The sequence below is a fragment of the Esox lucius genome, chromosome 21, assembly GCF_011004845.1.
Source record: "Esox lucius isolate fEsoLuc1 chromosome 21, fEsoLuc1.pri, whole genome shotgun sequence".
In the NCBI taxonomy this organism is placed as follows: Eukaryota; Metazoa; Chordata; class Actinopteri; order Esociformes; family Esocidae; genus Esox; species Esox lucius.
The window spans coordinates 26,715,270-26,730,945 of record NC_047589.1 but is presented as its reverse complement, the minus strand read 5'-3'; the positions used below and the strand labels follow the sequence as shown (position 1 = coordinate 26,730,945).

General features: G+C 41.9%; 1 protein-coding gene across 4 annotated transcripts in view; it reads left to right on the top strand.

Annotated features, from left to right (window-relative positions):
* Nucleotides 1-3,639, top strand: part of cntnap2a (contactin associated protein 2a) — a 163,858-nt gene extending 160,219 nt beyond the window's left edge. For all 4 annotated transcript variants that reach the window (XM_020041701.3, XM_020041700.3, XM_010890158.4 and 1 more), the window contains 3 exons: nt 220-492; nt 1,083-1,154; nt 1,272-3,639. In XM_020041701.3, coding sequence (XP_019897260.2) covers nt 220-492; nt 1,083-1,154; nt 1,272-1,474 — 548 coding nt within the window. In that variant the 3' untranslated portion in view covers nt 1,475-3,639. The remainder of the gene's footprint in view (nt 1-219; nt 493-1,082; nt 1,155-1,271) is intronic.
* Nucleotides 3,640-15,676: the final 12,037 nt, after the last annotated feature.

Genomic DNA, 15,676 nt, shown 5'->3' with positions numbered 1-15,676 from the left:
TAACATTCATTGGGACTGATTAAAATCCTGCTCACACATTCTAGCCAGTGTGTGTGTAAGTGTGTGTCTGGGGTTGGGGGGTGCTTTTAAACCTGCTGATGCAGGTGGTCAGTGTGTTACTGTGCAGTGTGTTACTATACTGCTGTGTAACTGTACAGTGTGTTGCTGCTGCTGCTGATGGTTTATCCCCCCCCCCCCTCATCCTTTCTCCTTCCGCAGAGACTGGAGTGGTAGACCCGGTGCTTATAGAGCATTATAACACCCCAGGATTCATAGGCTGTCTGTCACGTGTTGAGTTCAACGGAATCGCACCGCTGAAAACCGCCCTAAGGACCCCTGTTACAGACACACCCACAGACCGAGTGCTGGACAGAGCGACAGACAGTCAGCCAGCGTCCTACCAGGGTAAACTAGTGGAGTCTAATTGTGGGGCATCGCCACTCACCATACCACCAATGTCTGCTGCCACCGATCCATGGCGCGTGGACTCAGGTACGACACACGCACACACACACACACAAATATAACACAAACATACAAATAAACACAAACATATAACACACACACACACAAACATATAACACACACACACACACACATAACACACAGATACAACACACAAACACATAACACACACACACATACAACACACCCACACAAACATATAACACACACACACATACAACACACACACACACACTCTAACATTTCTTCCGGGAAAAGCAGGCGCCAACTGAAGGACACACCAAACACGCAATGTTTTATTGATTGTTGCAGCCTTACTGTGGGATTCTTTCCCCAGGCATCCACCCCTCTCTCTCTCTCTCTCTCTCTCTCTCTATCCCTCCCCCCTTTTTCTCTCTCACTCCCAACATCCCCCCTTCCCTCTCAGGTCTACCTAACAATGCCCTGCATTAGGACAGATGGAACCCAGTTAGTGAGAGACCGGGCAGCTTGGCCTGGTGTTTGAACCACTGCTCTGTACTGAGTGGCAGGCGACGGCGTGCGTGTGTTAGCGTGTGTTCGCTTGCACACGTGTGTTAGCGTGTAGCTAACATGGCGTGTGTCTCTCATGTCTCCAGGTGCGGAGTTCCCCTTTAATGAGGAGAGAGTGATCCCAGATGGGGTCAACAGGAACTCAGCCATCATAGGAGGTGAGGACAGATCTAGGTCTACCTACTGGCGTTCACGTTGTCGACAGATGTGTTTCAGAGTTTTCTTCCTGTTAACGATTGCTCCATTTCTATATCTGCTTGTGTCTTCTTCCCAAGGTATCATCGCTGTGGTAATTTTCACCATTCTGTGTACTCTGGTGTTCCTGATTCGCTACATGTTCCGTCACAAGGGCTCCTATCACACCAATGAGTCCAAAGCGGCCGAGCCGGCTAGTAGTGAGTCAGCCGACACCACCATCATCGGCACCGACCCCAACCCGGAAACCATCGACGAATCAAAGAAGGAGTGGTTCATCTAACAGCGAATGAGAAGATGGAGACGAGGGTGGCTGTATATCTAACCACAAATCACGAGAAATGCGGAGAGTGGAAGGTTGATCTATTGACCAATCACAGAAGAGAAGTCATCCAATATAGTCCCTACAGAATGGGGGAGGGATGAGAAGAAGGGTGTACAGATATCAGATTTTTTCCCCTTAAAAGCAGAAGAAAGAAGAGACTATTGGAATGTTGCATTAAGAGACTAACTATGTACATAACTACTGACAAGTCCTTCTTTGTATTGTGTTTGGGAGTTTCCAGGAGTCCTTTGAATACAGAATAGAAACAGTATATAATTACAGATCTGGATCAAATACATATCTTAAATACATTAAAGTTCCAATGCAGCCTTTTATTCTTAATATCAAAGATTTTTTGTGTAACAGTAGTAAAGCACTAACTTTTTTTCAGTTAGTTTTGTCAAAATATAACAAAAAAAGCTCATTAGCAACTAACCATTTTTTAAGCAAGACTTTTGTTAAGACTGTCTGGGAGCTTTCTGAGTGGGGAGGTAGTGGTCTTGAGTGTGGGGGTGGTCTTGAGTGGGGAGGAGTGGTCTTGAGTGGGGAGGTAGTGGTCTGAGTGGGGAGGAGTGGTCTTGAGTGGGAGGAGTGGTCTGAATGGGGAGGAGTGATTTTGAGTGGGGAGGAGTGATTTTGAGTGGGGAGGAGTGATCTTGAGTGGGGAGGAGTGATCTTGAGTGGGGAGGAGTGGTCTGAGTGGGGAGGAGTGGTCTGAATGGGAAGGGAAAGCAGAAACTAGCTGTTTTCGGCTGAGATGTTTAGTGGTGTGTTAATAACAAAATTCATTTCCTGCCTAGTAATGTTACCAGACAGGCCAGAACTCCATCCTACCAAAACATTGTAGTGTGAAAATGTGTATCTAACACTGGAAATCATGCTTTTGAGTGCACCAGGAGAAGTATTGAGGTATCAAGGAATATGAGGTTAATTTGAAGAAGTTTGTGTTTTGGGGAAAATTCTATTGTCTCCATTGTACCAAACGAACTAATTAAGCACAGCTCAAGTATTTAACATATGTATTTGACATCTGTATAATAATAGTTACTATTATTATAATAACCACTGGAACATATGCTAGCAGACATTCTTTGTTTTTTTCTGAAATATTATGCCAAATCATTTGTTAATAAGTTTTTAATTCCTGCTAACATGTCCGTGGTCTACCCATATCTATTCTAACAGTATTTGTCTGACAAACCACTCAGTCCATTACGTGTTACCAGAGAAACATGGATGCCAAATGTTCTGCTGTAAATATGTTTTATTTAAAAATATATTTTCTCTCTTTTTTAAGTTTATTTATTTAGAGACAGGTACTAATTATACATCAACAAGAACTTCAGACACTATATGTAAACATAGCACATGAATAAGAGAAGTTTAATTATGACATTAGATTGTATTCACAACAATTCCTTTGAGAGGAATGTCTCAAAGCATGATGGGAGAACATGGCAGAACCATTGTTACACACTGCACGGCAGTTTGTTGTCTGTCTTTCCACTCAGAGCAAGTGAACTCTTGAACTTCAGGACTGTGTTTTCTGTTGCCAAACACTTCAGTCTTATGTTCTCATGTTTGTTTTCTAAGGATTGATTGGTTGATTGATTTATCCGTCCATGATTATTGTAATGATCAAGAGTTTGCATCATGTAATCCAAGGAGAATCAGCTCTTGGCTTGAGATGAGGGTGGTGTGCTGATGTGTGTAGACGGGGCTGGTGGCATACGGAGGGTGTGGCTTAAGGAGAGTGTGGCTTACGGACAGGGCCTTGGGGTCCGGTGGGAATGGTTAAGGCTTGGTTCCACAGTGCTTAATTTAGTGTTTCCCAATCCTGGTCCTGGAGACCCAAAGAGGTGCACATTTTTGCCCTCCCACTTACACACTTGATTGATGCAATCAACCTATCATCAAGTCTTTCTTTTGAATCAGGTGTGTGAGTGCTTGGGCAAAAACAAAGAAAATTGCCCTCCTTGGGGTCCCCGGGACCAGGATTGGGAAACACTGTCTTAATTGTTTAACCCACTGTGCCTTTGGGAGTCAGCCTCAGCCTTCCTCTTGGCAATGTGAAATGGCTACCATAGTGCTTGAACCCGACCCATGTCAGCGCATGTCATTTATTTTCAGTTTTTGAACATGTACATATTGTTTATACACTCATATTTATTTATCATGTCTGTCAGTTGTTGCAAATGTTTACTTCAAACGGCATTGCCCGGTTACAATGTGATGATTTCATGACTGACATCATTTTTTTTTTTACTTGTTTTTTTCGTTAATATAAAATGGCCAGTGTGGTTTGCAGTGAAATGTTTGTCGTCTCAGAGGGTTTCATGCTACAGAGTTGAAACGGAGCAAGACAAGGCTGTTTGGCCATCAACAATAAACATGTCTTTTCCTGGGTCATGCCCTCTACTGTCTGTTGTCATGCCATATCTAGCCAACAGTCAGTCAGTACTGTCAGTGACCTCAGTTCTGAGTTCAACTCTGTACAGTTCAATAAAGACAGTCTTTGCATCCAGGGTTACAGTGCATTCGTCTGGGGGAGGACATGATAGCTAATGTCGGGCAGGTTTGAGGGAAATGTTGGTCAAAATACAGAGCGAGTGTTGAAATCGACAACCTTTTCAATGTCTCATTGTTTTGCATGTGAAGTGGGTCAGATTTGAAACAACAGTTCCTCTTCAATCACATCCCCCATATTAACATACTACTACTTGAAACCAGCGTTCTCTGAGTACAGTGGATGGAAATGCCTTTCTGCACAAAAAGGAGCTCTTCAGTTTGGAGGATATGTCAGACGCCAAATAACACAAAAGCCGTGTCTACATCTCTCCAGAAGAAACTGCAAGACACTACGCTTTAATGTAAGCTCTGCATGGAAATGCCCTAGTCCTAAGCCAAGGATCTCAAAAAGAGTGAAAAAAGCATATTAAATAACAGTAACAATTTTAATTATAAAAAATTCAGTAGTTTACACAAGCTTCTGCAAATGTGCGGAACATGTTCTGCCATGGGCGTACCCTAGCCAGGCAACAACAAATAAAAAAAGGATACTAATAACATACAAATCAAGAGTAAAAAGCAAAATCAGTTTTAGTAGCTTGAAGTAGTGATGGCCATTCGAGGCTTCATTAGCTTTATTTTAGCAGCAGGATATTATGCTGGCAGGAAATGTATATGGCAATAAAGTTCATCTTTGAAAAATAACAGACAAGAATAAAATTGAATAGGACATTAAACATAAAATGTACAGACTTGGTTGTTAACTAGATTACCTTATATATTTCAATTATGGCTTCTATTTTGAAAAAGAAAATCTGAATTAGCACTGCTAGCATAATATCCTACTGCTAGTAGTTTTTATGTCTTTATAAACAAAAGGGCTTTTCTTGAACATGGTGGTCTGTTTCAAATACAACTATGGGGCTTTTTTTTTCTGAATCTGGCCTTGAACTTTGAACATAGGCTTAAAGATGCAGTCTGAGCCATTTGATGGGGTTTGTAATATTTTGTTAATATGTGTATTGTCTAAAACTATTAACACTAACATACCTCGTTAAGCCATTAAACTAAAGTTTTAAACCAAGTGGGTTTGATGACATGGGCACAAGTTGGTACATGCATAGCACACATATTTCAGGGAAACTTCTTGGCTCAACTTCACCACTTTTACAACCAGTGGCCAGAAATCACAGGCTGCATCTTGAATCTAACACAACACACTACAGTGGCATAGTCATTACATTAAGACATAAACACCACTTCGCCCGTACTTGTCTGCTTGCTTTGGCATCTGTTATGTCTGATCTTGTCATTGAAGAATCTCATACAGTGGAAGGTGACCTGACCTTTCTTCATTACTGACTTCCCTTTAGCTCTTTATCAGTGTTCAAAAGTGGGATGCACTCTAGCTCCCAGTGAATTTTGACCTAAAGAAAATGTTTAATTGCTAGACTTATAAGCAAACAACCAAATCAGATTAGAATTTTTGCCCCGAACACCTGATCCTGAAATCTGTTCCCATGCACCAACGCCAGAGGGTTTAAACAGGTTGGGTTGTGGGGAACTGCCAATCAAACCGGTTGGTTGGTCGCATGGAAAACTTTCAGGTGCGCAGAGTTTATCCCATCTGGAAAGGGTTGAGAGGTCGTGGGCATAGAGGCTCATAGACAACTGCAGTACGTGTGGAGTTGGAGGGGTTGGAATGGAGCCTAAGAAAATATTATGTTAACATTAAATATTATGTTATGCATATGATAACTCAGGGCTGTCAATTTATGTAATCAGTTGGTTGAATTCCAGGGATAAGTGGTGATTCATTGCTCTAAATCCGATTGAAATGGGCAAAAGAGAGACTTTTTTATTGAGTCTGATCGTGGGTGTAGCCTTCCTTCATGGTCAATAAGCAACGGCCAATTCTGTGATCCTATTCTGTGTCCATATGTCAGCTAAACAGAGGTAATGGTCAGGTTGATCATCTGGAAGTTAGATACAGTGGGGAGAACAAGTATTTGATAGACTGCCAATTTTGCAGGTACTCTTCAACTGTGAGAGACGGAATCTAAACCAAAAATCCAGAAAATCACATTGTAAGATTTTAAATTAATTAATTTGCATTTTATTGCATGACATAAGTATTTGATCACCTACCAACTGGTAATAATTCCGGCTCTCACAGACCTGTTAATTTTTCTTTAAGAAGCTCTCCTGTTCTCCACTCATTACCTGTATTAACTGCACCTGTTTGAACTCGTTTCCTGTATAAAAGATACCTGTCCACACACTCAATCAAACAAACAGACTCCAACCTCTCCACAATGGCCAAGACCAGAGAGCTGTGTAAGGCATAAGATTGTAGACCTGCACAAGGCTGGGATGGGTTACAGGACAATAGGCAAGCAGCTTGGTGAGAAGGCAACAACTGTTGGCACAATTATTAGAAATGGAAGAAGTTCAAGATGACGGTCAATCTCCCTCGGTCTGGGGCTCCATGCAAGATCTCACCTCGTGGGGCATCAATGATCATGAGGAAGGTGAGGGATCAGCCCAGAACTACACGGCAGGACCTGGTCAATGACCTGAAGAGAGCTGGGACCACAGTCTCAAAGAAAACCATTAGTAACACGTAAAAATCCTGCAGCGCATGCAAGGTCCCCCTGCTCAAGCCAGCAGTGGGACCTTGCCTGTCTGAAGTTTGCCAATGACCATCTGGATGATCCAGAGGCTTTTTGGTCTAAACTCCACTCGCCGTGTTTGGAGGAAGAAGAAGGATGAGTACAACCCCAAGAACACCATCCCAACCGTGAAGCATGGAGGTGGAAACATCATTCTTTGGGGATGCTTTTCTGCAAAGGGGACAGGACGACTGCACATTGTTGAGGGGAGGATGGATGGGGCCATGTATCGCGAGATCTTGGGCAACAATCTCCTTCCACCTTCAAGCACTAGTCTGTCTCTCATTTGAAACTCTCCACAAAAGCTGTAGTAATATGTTACATTTCATTTCTTCAATCAATCATTGCAAAGAACATCATGACACATAATTCTTAATAAAAAAAGAATGACAGCGAAGCATTTAAAAAAAAAAATAGAAGCATACTAGATATTCTCCCAGAATTCTCTCTGTCTTTCTTGCGCGCTTGCGTATAAACAACACTATACGCGGAGCGTTGAAATGCCATCTGCGTCGTGTCAACCTGACTTTTTACCTGCTATACATTTTTTCGTAAGGGGAGAAGAGCGGCCAAAGATTGTTATTTCAAAAAAACTACTACTAGCTACCCAGCTACATTAGAGTTGTCCTGGCCTCATTCATCTGGATTCAGTTTACCCAGCTTTCCAATGATGGAGCCAATCTCGTCCCATTCTGGTTCATTCATGGTCATTTCTTTATACAGTGGGTCGTACAAAAATCTATACCTCTCCACTTCAGTAATCAATCGTTTGTCGTCCAGCATCAACTTTTACCACAGCAAGCTTGGTGTGTCAGCTGACCTGCGGCATCATCCAAAGAAAATGATACTCCAGAAAATAGGTTGACCAAAGTAATACCAAAAGTAACCCACAGAGCTAAAACAAAACATGTACCGCATATCTGTATTTTTTCCCCCTAAATAATAGGCCAATTTGACTTACAGCAATTTGTATGAGTTTTTTAATGAGTCAGTATCAATCTAGTTCTTATTATTTAAATTCCCAAGACGTACACATTATTAGACGCGCACGTCGGCCATCAGGAATTGAACTTCAGCGTGTATGAGGGGTGATTCATGCCTTAAACAGACCTAGGGAGCTACTGATATGACTCACCAAGTCACTTAATGTCAGAACAGCGCCTTAAAATAACGTCTTAAATCAACACAGCGCATCAATGCAGACGCGTGTTTTCTTACAGACGACATGCCACAACACACACACACAACATGTAAATGGCCTACAGACTAAGGAAAGCCAAGTGAGTCATAAATACGAGGGGTGGTTTATGAGGGGTGATTCGTGCATTCAACCACATTGGCACTCCTGCTACATTTCTCCTCACTCCTGTCAGACAGGTGGTTCTCCTTTGTACATTTGACGCGCTTTACATCTGGTTTGATCGACTAATCCGAGTCGGATTGCAGTGCGCGCTTATAACCCTGAAAGTCCTTTTTCATACCTATACAGGCAGGCTTGGGGGAGTACTCGTCTTCATCTCGGGGATCATCAAGATAAGAAATCAGAAGAAGAGGGCTCATTGTAAGTACAGACCCAAAACTAGCAACCCCGGTGCCTTACAAGATGTGTTGTGTTGTCGTTGACTATACTCAAACACTTGCATAGCACTTAGTCGCTGTAATAGCTAGTTTAAATTGTATACTGCCGTTAGATTAACGAGATTCTAAGCTTTCTGTACATACATTACATGCCTTTAAAAATATATATTTACCACACTTCACTTAGTTTTTGTACGTTTCTTTATCTGGCGAGGGTGTCCCTGCGGCGGTACGTCCTGAACGAATACGTTATTAATGAGGAAGTAGAAGCTCATAATAGAAACAGCACCAAACTGCTGCTGTACGGTGACCCGAAGCCTGTCAGAGGCAACCAGACAGCAGAGGGTTATGGGTGATACCAAGCTGAATACACTGGTTAGTAACGTAGTGCGGTTAAGACATTCGGTTAATCGAGGCTCCAAGTCACGACACTGGATTGCACGAAAGGTTTGACTAAGGTGACTCTCAACAACTTGGCACTCTCTGGGATTTCCATGTTTGATCAACTGGACCGGTTGAGATTACTCAACGACAAGGGCAACATTTTCACACGCAACGTCGTTTCGCAGACCGAGTCCATGTGGGCCCCTGTCGTAATGTTCACAAAGTTTAGGAGACGGGGACCTGTGCAGGAGTTCACTGTCGAATATTACAGGATGACGATCCTCATGGATCTACTGAGCCCGCAGGGATCGGTGAGATCTCTCAGAGAGCTGTTCCAGAGCTTGGCAATGTTCAGTGTGACAGACTGCTAAATGCAAACCATATGATTGTGCAGTTGGACACCTCATCCCCTTGTACTCTTACAGATTTATGAAACCAGTCCTTACCATCACACTCCTTGATTGTTCTACCGAACTGCTGGCTGCACTGCTCGGGATCTCTCTGCCCACCTTCAACCATGCGTGGCTTGATCAATTACGGGACTTATTGCAGTATCAACAGCATTGTCCAGTGTCTGTACAAGACACGCAAGCTACTGGATCTCATTTGGCAAGTCGACCCGACAGGATTGGCGAGCTCGTAATACAGTGGCCGTGAGGCTCAAGCTTCTCATCTACGAGAAGACCAAAGACAACCAGTTATCGTGCGACCCAAGCTTTTCTCATAGACTCGATGAGCACGTACAGCGGAGTGTGTTTCGACATTCAGGAGGACTCGGACCTCCCCGTGTACATCGAAGAGAATCTCCCCAACGAGCTGCAGGGATACATCAAACAGTACTCTGACAAAACGCTGGCAAAGTGTGAATACCATTGCACAAAATGTCCCACGGGAACCACAGATCGAAATCACGAGCGAGGTTTTGTCATTACCCCCGGCTGTGTGTATGAGGATCGGACGGGTTGAAAACACTGGCAGAGATACCGCTCACATGGTCAAGACAGAGAAGCGCTATGCTTTCCCTGAGCCTCTGGATCCGAAATGCATCGTGAAAGCAACCGTCGGCGCTCTACACAAGCTGTCCGCCGTTGTAGCCCACCGTGGTACTCACTACTGTGGACATTACGCGGCTTATTTGCGGGGAGATGACAGTTGATATCTGGCTGATAGCAAGTTATGGTGCTATCAGAGGAATAGCTTCTGGCTAAATGTAACAATCTGCAGACGGATAATGCAGGTTCTTGTGCTGCTGTTTAGGCTATTTTCTCACAAAAGGACTGACGAGTTTATCCAAGGATCAAGATACCAGGTTGGTACAGTGAACAGTTATGGTAACTGTAATTCATTGAGGATGATTATAAAATGCATGTACGAACATGGCATAAATGTCCCCCTGTAGACAGCCAGGTAAGACATTGATGCAATGATTATCTCACAAAGGGACTGACGGGTCCATTCCAGCATTGGAATGTGAGGATTGAGATTCCGGGGTGTTGAAGTTCATGCAGTCCCCCTGGAGACAGCGGAGTTAGAGAATTGTAACTATCTGATTATTTTAATTCCATTGCATTTTATAATTTTTTTCACTGTAAAGCACATTGCTTCTACATAAGAATTGTGCTATATAAATAAACTTGCTTGATTGCTTGCTTATACGATGATTGCTTATAAACATGTACCATTGTTCAGCCTCATTATTATCTCATATAGGGATGATGAGTACATGCAGGTATAGAAGAGGCAGAGACAATCTAAGACATCTTGATACATGTAGTGGTGTTAAACCTCATTTTATTAAATCATGCAAGGACAGGGACAGGGATGAGTTGTAAGCAGTCACACAGGTATGAAACAGTTCGCTAAGTTAGATATCAAACTGAACTAAGCAATCCGTATCACTTCCTAACAAAACAACTCTCCAAAGTATTAAAGCCTTAACTGATATTGAGTTGGAGAACTGTCTTTCATCACTCATAACCTTGTATGTTGGGTTGTGACATGATGGGGCATGACTTGGATGTTTAAAGTAATCACTGGTTTTATTTGTGACCAAATGTTTATTTAACATGCACACACATGTACAAGTTAACACATTTCCTAATTAGTTTGTATTTCATGAGTAAAGAATGTGGCTATTTCAGCAAGACAATTACCTATACATACACCTCAAAGTCAAACAAAATATTATGTTCCCCTTCATTGGAAGAGGAGAGTAGACCATAGTGGAACAGAGGACAGGAGACAGCGGAGGGAAGAGATGGAGATAATGATTAAATAAAGAGATTACTTTCATACAACGACAGTGATTGTGGCATAGGTTTGAGGTTACTTGAAAGCAGGCATATACCTGTTTATTTTCAGTAGTCATGTACTGCCAGCTTATATTATGCCCCCTTTCCCCCTTCAGGTTGAGTAGCCCTGTTGGATAGTAACATGTGTTTCATTGCAGATGGAGTACACCAGCAGCTCATCAGTCCTACAGTCATCTGAAACTGGACTCAAATGTAAATTCACCTGCTGCATCAGTTGACCCAGAGGCCCAGAACAGATAACCATTAGAACCTGCCATGTCCAATTACCAAAGACCCGTCCACCAAGAACAACCTAGGAGTCTCTCCAGGTACATCCTGCCTCGACTCTTCTTCATCCTCCTAGAGAGCACCAAAGAAAATGAGGAAGAACGATGACACATACGGCTCTACTTAACCTTCTGGATCAGCGCAGAAAAGAGGGAAGAGAGACATGCCATGCTCACTTCAGAGTTTGATGATGATATTGCAAGATTTTGTCACACCATAGGTGAACTGAACCGCGAACTGCCACCCCATAAAAGGTCTAGCCGAGTTCAAAATCCATCAGCTTTTATTTGAGATGGGGAAAGAAAGTGCTGAAGACACTGTTTGAATACACACCCCAATGTGGCAAAAGTAATCTTTTTCAAAATGACTAAATAACTTTTGTTTGTGATTTGAATAATTTGAATACTTCATGGATGTTGACTTGAGTTATTTGATTTAATTTTATTTAAATCAAATAAATTATTTTATTTTATTTATTCTTTGATTTAAAATGCAGAGTGCATGTTTGAAAAAAATATTTGAGTGTACTTTCTCTGCATTTTAAATACGTTATTTGTAGTCTGCTCTTTTCACTGTTTGCAATAATTTTTTACACTTACAATTGTACGTACACATTTAAAGAACCTCTTTATTTTGTTAAATATTTGTATGTCCATAATTCACTGAGAGTTCAGTAGGCCAGCACCGTATCCTGCCATGGCACATGAAACACCTCATCAGGTCACTGCGGACTCCAACAGCAGCCCAAGAGGCTCTCCCTGCATCAGCCAATGTGCCTCCCTCTGTGACCTGTCTTCTCCACTCCCTGGCTGTGCCTCACCATTGTTCAATATAGTCTTTGAAACTAGGTGGTATATACAAACCCGATTCCAAAAAAGTTGGGACACTGTACATATTGTGAGTAAAAAAGGAATGGAATAATTTACAAATCTCAAACTTATATTTAATTCACAATAGAATATAGATAACATATCGAATGTTGAAAGTGAGACATTTTGTAATGTCATGCCAAATATTTGCTCATTTTGGATTTCATGAGAGCTACACATTCCAGAAAAGTTGGGACAGATAGCAATAAGAGGCCGGAAAAGTTAAATGTACTGATAAGGAACAGCTGGAGGACCAATTTGCAACTTATTATGTCAATTGGCAACATGATTGGGTATAAAAATAGCCTCTCAGAGTGGCAGTGTCTCTCAGAAGTCAAGATGGGCAGAGGATCACCAATTCCCCCAATGCTGCAGTGAAAAATAGTGGAGCAATATCGGAAAGGAGTTTCTCAGAGAAAAATTGCAAAGAGTTTGAAGTTATCATCATCTACAGTGCATAATATCATCCAAAGATTCAGAGAATCTGGAACAAACTCTGTGCGTAAGGGTCAAGGCCGGAAAACCATACTGGATGCCCGTGATCTTCTGGCCCTCAGACGGCACTGCATCACATACAGGAATGATACTGTAATGGAAATCACAACATGGGCTCAGGAATACTTCCAGAAAACATTGTCGGTGAACACAATCCACCGTGCCATTCACCGTTGCCGGCTAAAACTCTATAGGTCAAAAAAGAAGCCGTATCTAAACAGGATCTAGAAGCGCAGGCGTTTTCTCTGGGCCAAGGATCATTTAAACTGTGGCAATGTGGAAAAGTGTTCTGTGGTCAGACGAATCAAAATTTGAAGTTAATTTTGGAAAAGTGGGACACCAAGTCATCCGGACTAAATAGGACAAGGACAACCCAAGTTGTTATCAGCGCTCAGTTCAGAAGCCTGCATCTCTGATGGTATGGGGTTGCATGAGTGCATGTGGCATGGGCAGCCTACACATCTGGAAAGGCACCATCAATGCTAACAGTTATATCCAAGTTCTAGAACAACATGTGCTCCCATCCAGATGTCTTCTCTTTCTGGGAAGACCTTGCATTTTCCAACATGACATTGCCAGACCACATACTGCATCAATTACAATGTCATGGCTGCATAGAAGAAGGATCCGGGTACTGAAATGGCCAGCCTGCAGTCCAGATCTTTCACCCATAGAAAACATTTGGCGCATCATAAAGAGGAAGGTGCGACAAAGAAGACCTAAGACAGTTGAGCAACTAGAAGCCTGTATTAGACAAGAATGGGACAACATTCCTATTCATAAACTTGAGCAACTTGTCTCCTCAGTCCCCAGACGTTTGCAGTCTGTTATAAAAAGAAGAGGGGATGCCACACAGTGGTAAACATGGCCTTGTCCCAACTTTTTTGAGATGTGTTGATGCCATGAAATTTTAAATCAACTTATTTTTCCCTTAAAGTGATACATTTTCTCAATTTAAACATTTGATATGTCATCTATGTTGTATTCTGAAAAAAATATTGAAATTTGAAACTTCCACATCATTGCATTCTGTTTTTATTCAAAACGGTACAGTGTCCCAACTTCTTTGGAATCGGGTTTGTACTTAGTTTCAGGTGTGTTGGCAGCATCTGTATAGGCCAGATAGTTGTGCAGTACATCACAGGCCTTCACAACGTGTACATTTGTCTGGTAGGAATTCTCCCCCTTGTGACCGTCATACGAAATGAGTTCTCAATCAGACGTCTGGCCCGTGAATGTTGATAGTTGTAGATCCTCTTGCTTTTGTCCAGATTGGCACCAGGTAAAGCAGAATATACACTGCAATTTAAAATAACAAAAACCTCACTGACTAACTGCATTTTGTTGTACTGTACTTGTACTGTTCAACGACAAAGTTGAATCTATTGTCAGTGAACAAATACAGTACAAAGAAATGCAGTTTGCGTCTAACCAGAAGTGCAAATAGAGGACAAACTATTTACAAGTATTAAGTATAAGTATGTACAAGTGGAATGTATAGATGTGCAATTAATGCAAACGCACTACATCTGGCAATTCTAAATGTGCAATTGAAGAAAATAGAAGGCAGAACATTTACGAGTATTAAGTATATAACCCTATTATTAATCTAACATCTGCTTATGATTTAACCCTCCAAATATTTTCAGAATATCAATTAACAATTACTTACTTTGAAAGGGCTTCATCAGATTTACATGCAATGGAAAAGCAGCATCTCCAACGATGACACAGGGATGGTGACTCCTATCCCAGGAATGTATGCAGGTGGTGGGACAGCAACTGTCCCCTGAAGCAGGATTGCGTGAAGTGGGTGGCTTGATGTGTAATAAAGGGTTTCAAGCGATGGAGAAGATTGTTGGAACGATTAGCTGACACGCTAAAATATCTTAAACACGCTCTTCGTCCATATTACGCATCTGCTGAACAAGCACACTGTATTCTAGCTAGATAGCTATTATATTGTTTACCAACTATACAGTTACTTCTTCTGTGACGCCTTCCTGCTCTACAAACGAACATAGCCATTACAAAAGAAATGTAAAGGCTATCTACGCAACAAGAATGCACAAGGCCGCACAACTATAAATGCTGAGCACGTCTGCGTTCTGACGCACATGACATTAACAACGCAGACACGCAGAAGCATAAACCAGGCTTAACACGTTATGGAGACGCGTTCATGTTGATGATGGGTGGAGTCTGCCATAAAGATCTAGATAAGCGACTTACCGTCCACTTGCTCTCATTTAACGTTGCGGTGAGTGAATCTCTTTGGCTTAACGTCAACGTGAGTGAATTTCTTTAGTTTTAGTTTTACATTTTTGGATAAGAAATTACATAGAAAAATACAGAAATGCATATACAAAACAGGTAATTTAAAAACATGCAATATGGTAAAAAATACAAAATCAACTCCCAAGGGCCAGAACAAGTGTCGCAATATCAGCCAAATCTGAAGTAGGCATGACGCAGAGGTTTATTAAGCTGACCAGGTCTACAAACATATTCTGCCAAAGTCAGCCACACATGCACAGAGCCACCCAGGTCTAGCTAGATTGGTAACTGGTTTATAAGAGTGAAAAGGAACCTCTTTACAAACTAATTTGAGTGCAATTTTCAGAAAGCATTTTGTTAATATTTGATCAATGGTGCGTTAAGCCAAATAGATTCACTCACGGCCAAATTAAATGATCTTTATGGCAGACTCCACACCTCATAGGAGACAGCTTCCCTAGGCCTATTAAATGCACAAATCACCCCTCATAGGCTGACGGCTGATGGCAACGCTGAATGCTCGATGGCTGTAGTGTAGCGCCTACGTTAGGCAAGTTACTGTATGTCCACTCTTACCTTTGTCAATAAAGCATCTCGTACTCTAGAAGCCGCCCGACGTTCTTTAATTACCTTAATTTAACCCCTCAAATTACAATTCTTCATATTGCTTCAAATTAGACTGTAGTGTTGATTTGAAGCATGTACATTTTGAGCTAACTGGGAATTGCAGATCTTCTGGAAGGTCCCGGAAAAGTCAGACCTGCAGCCACACTGTTATCCTCACACAAAAGGATTACT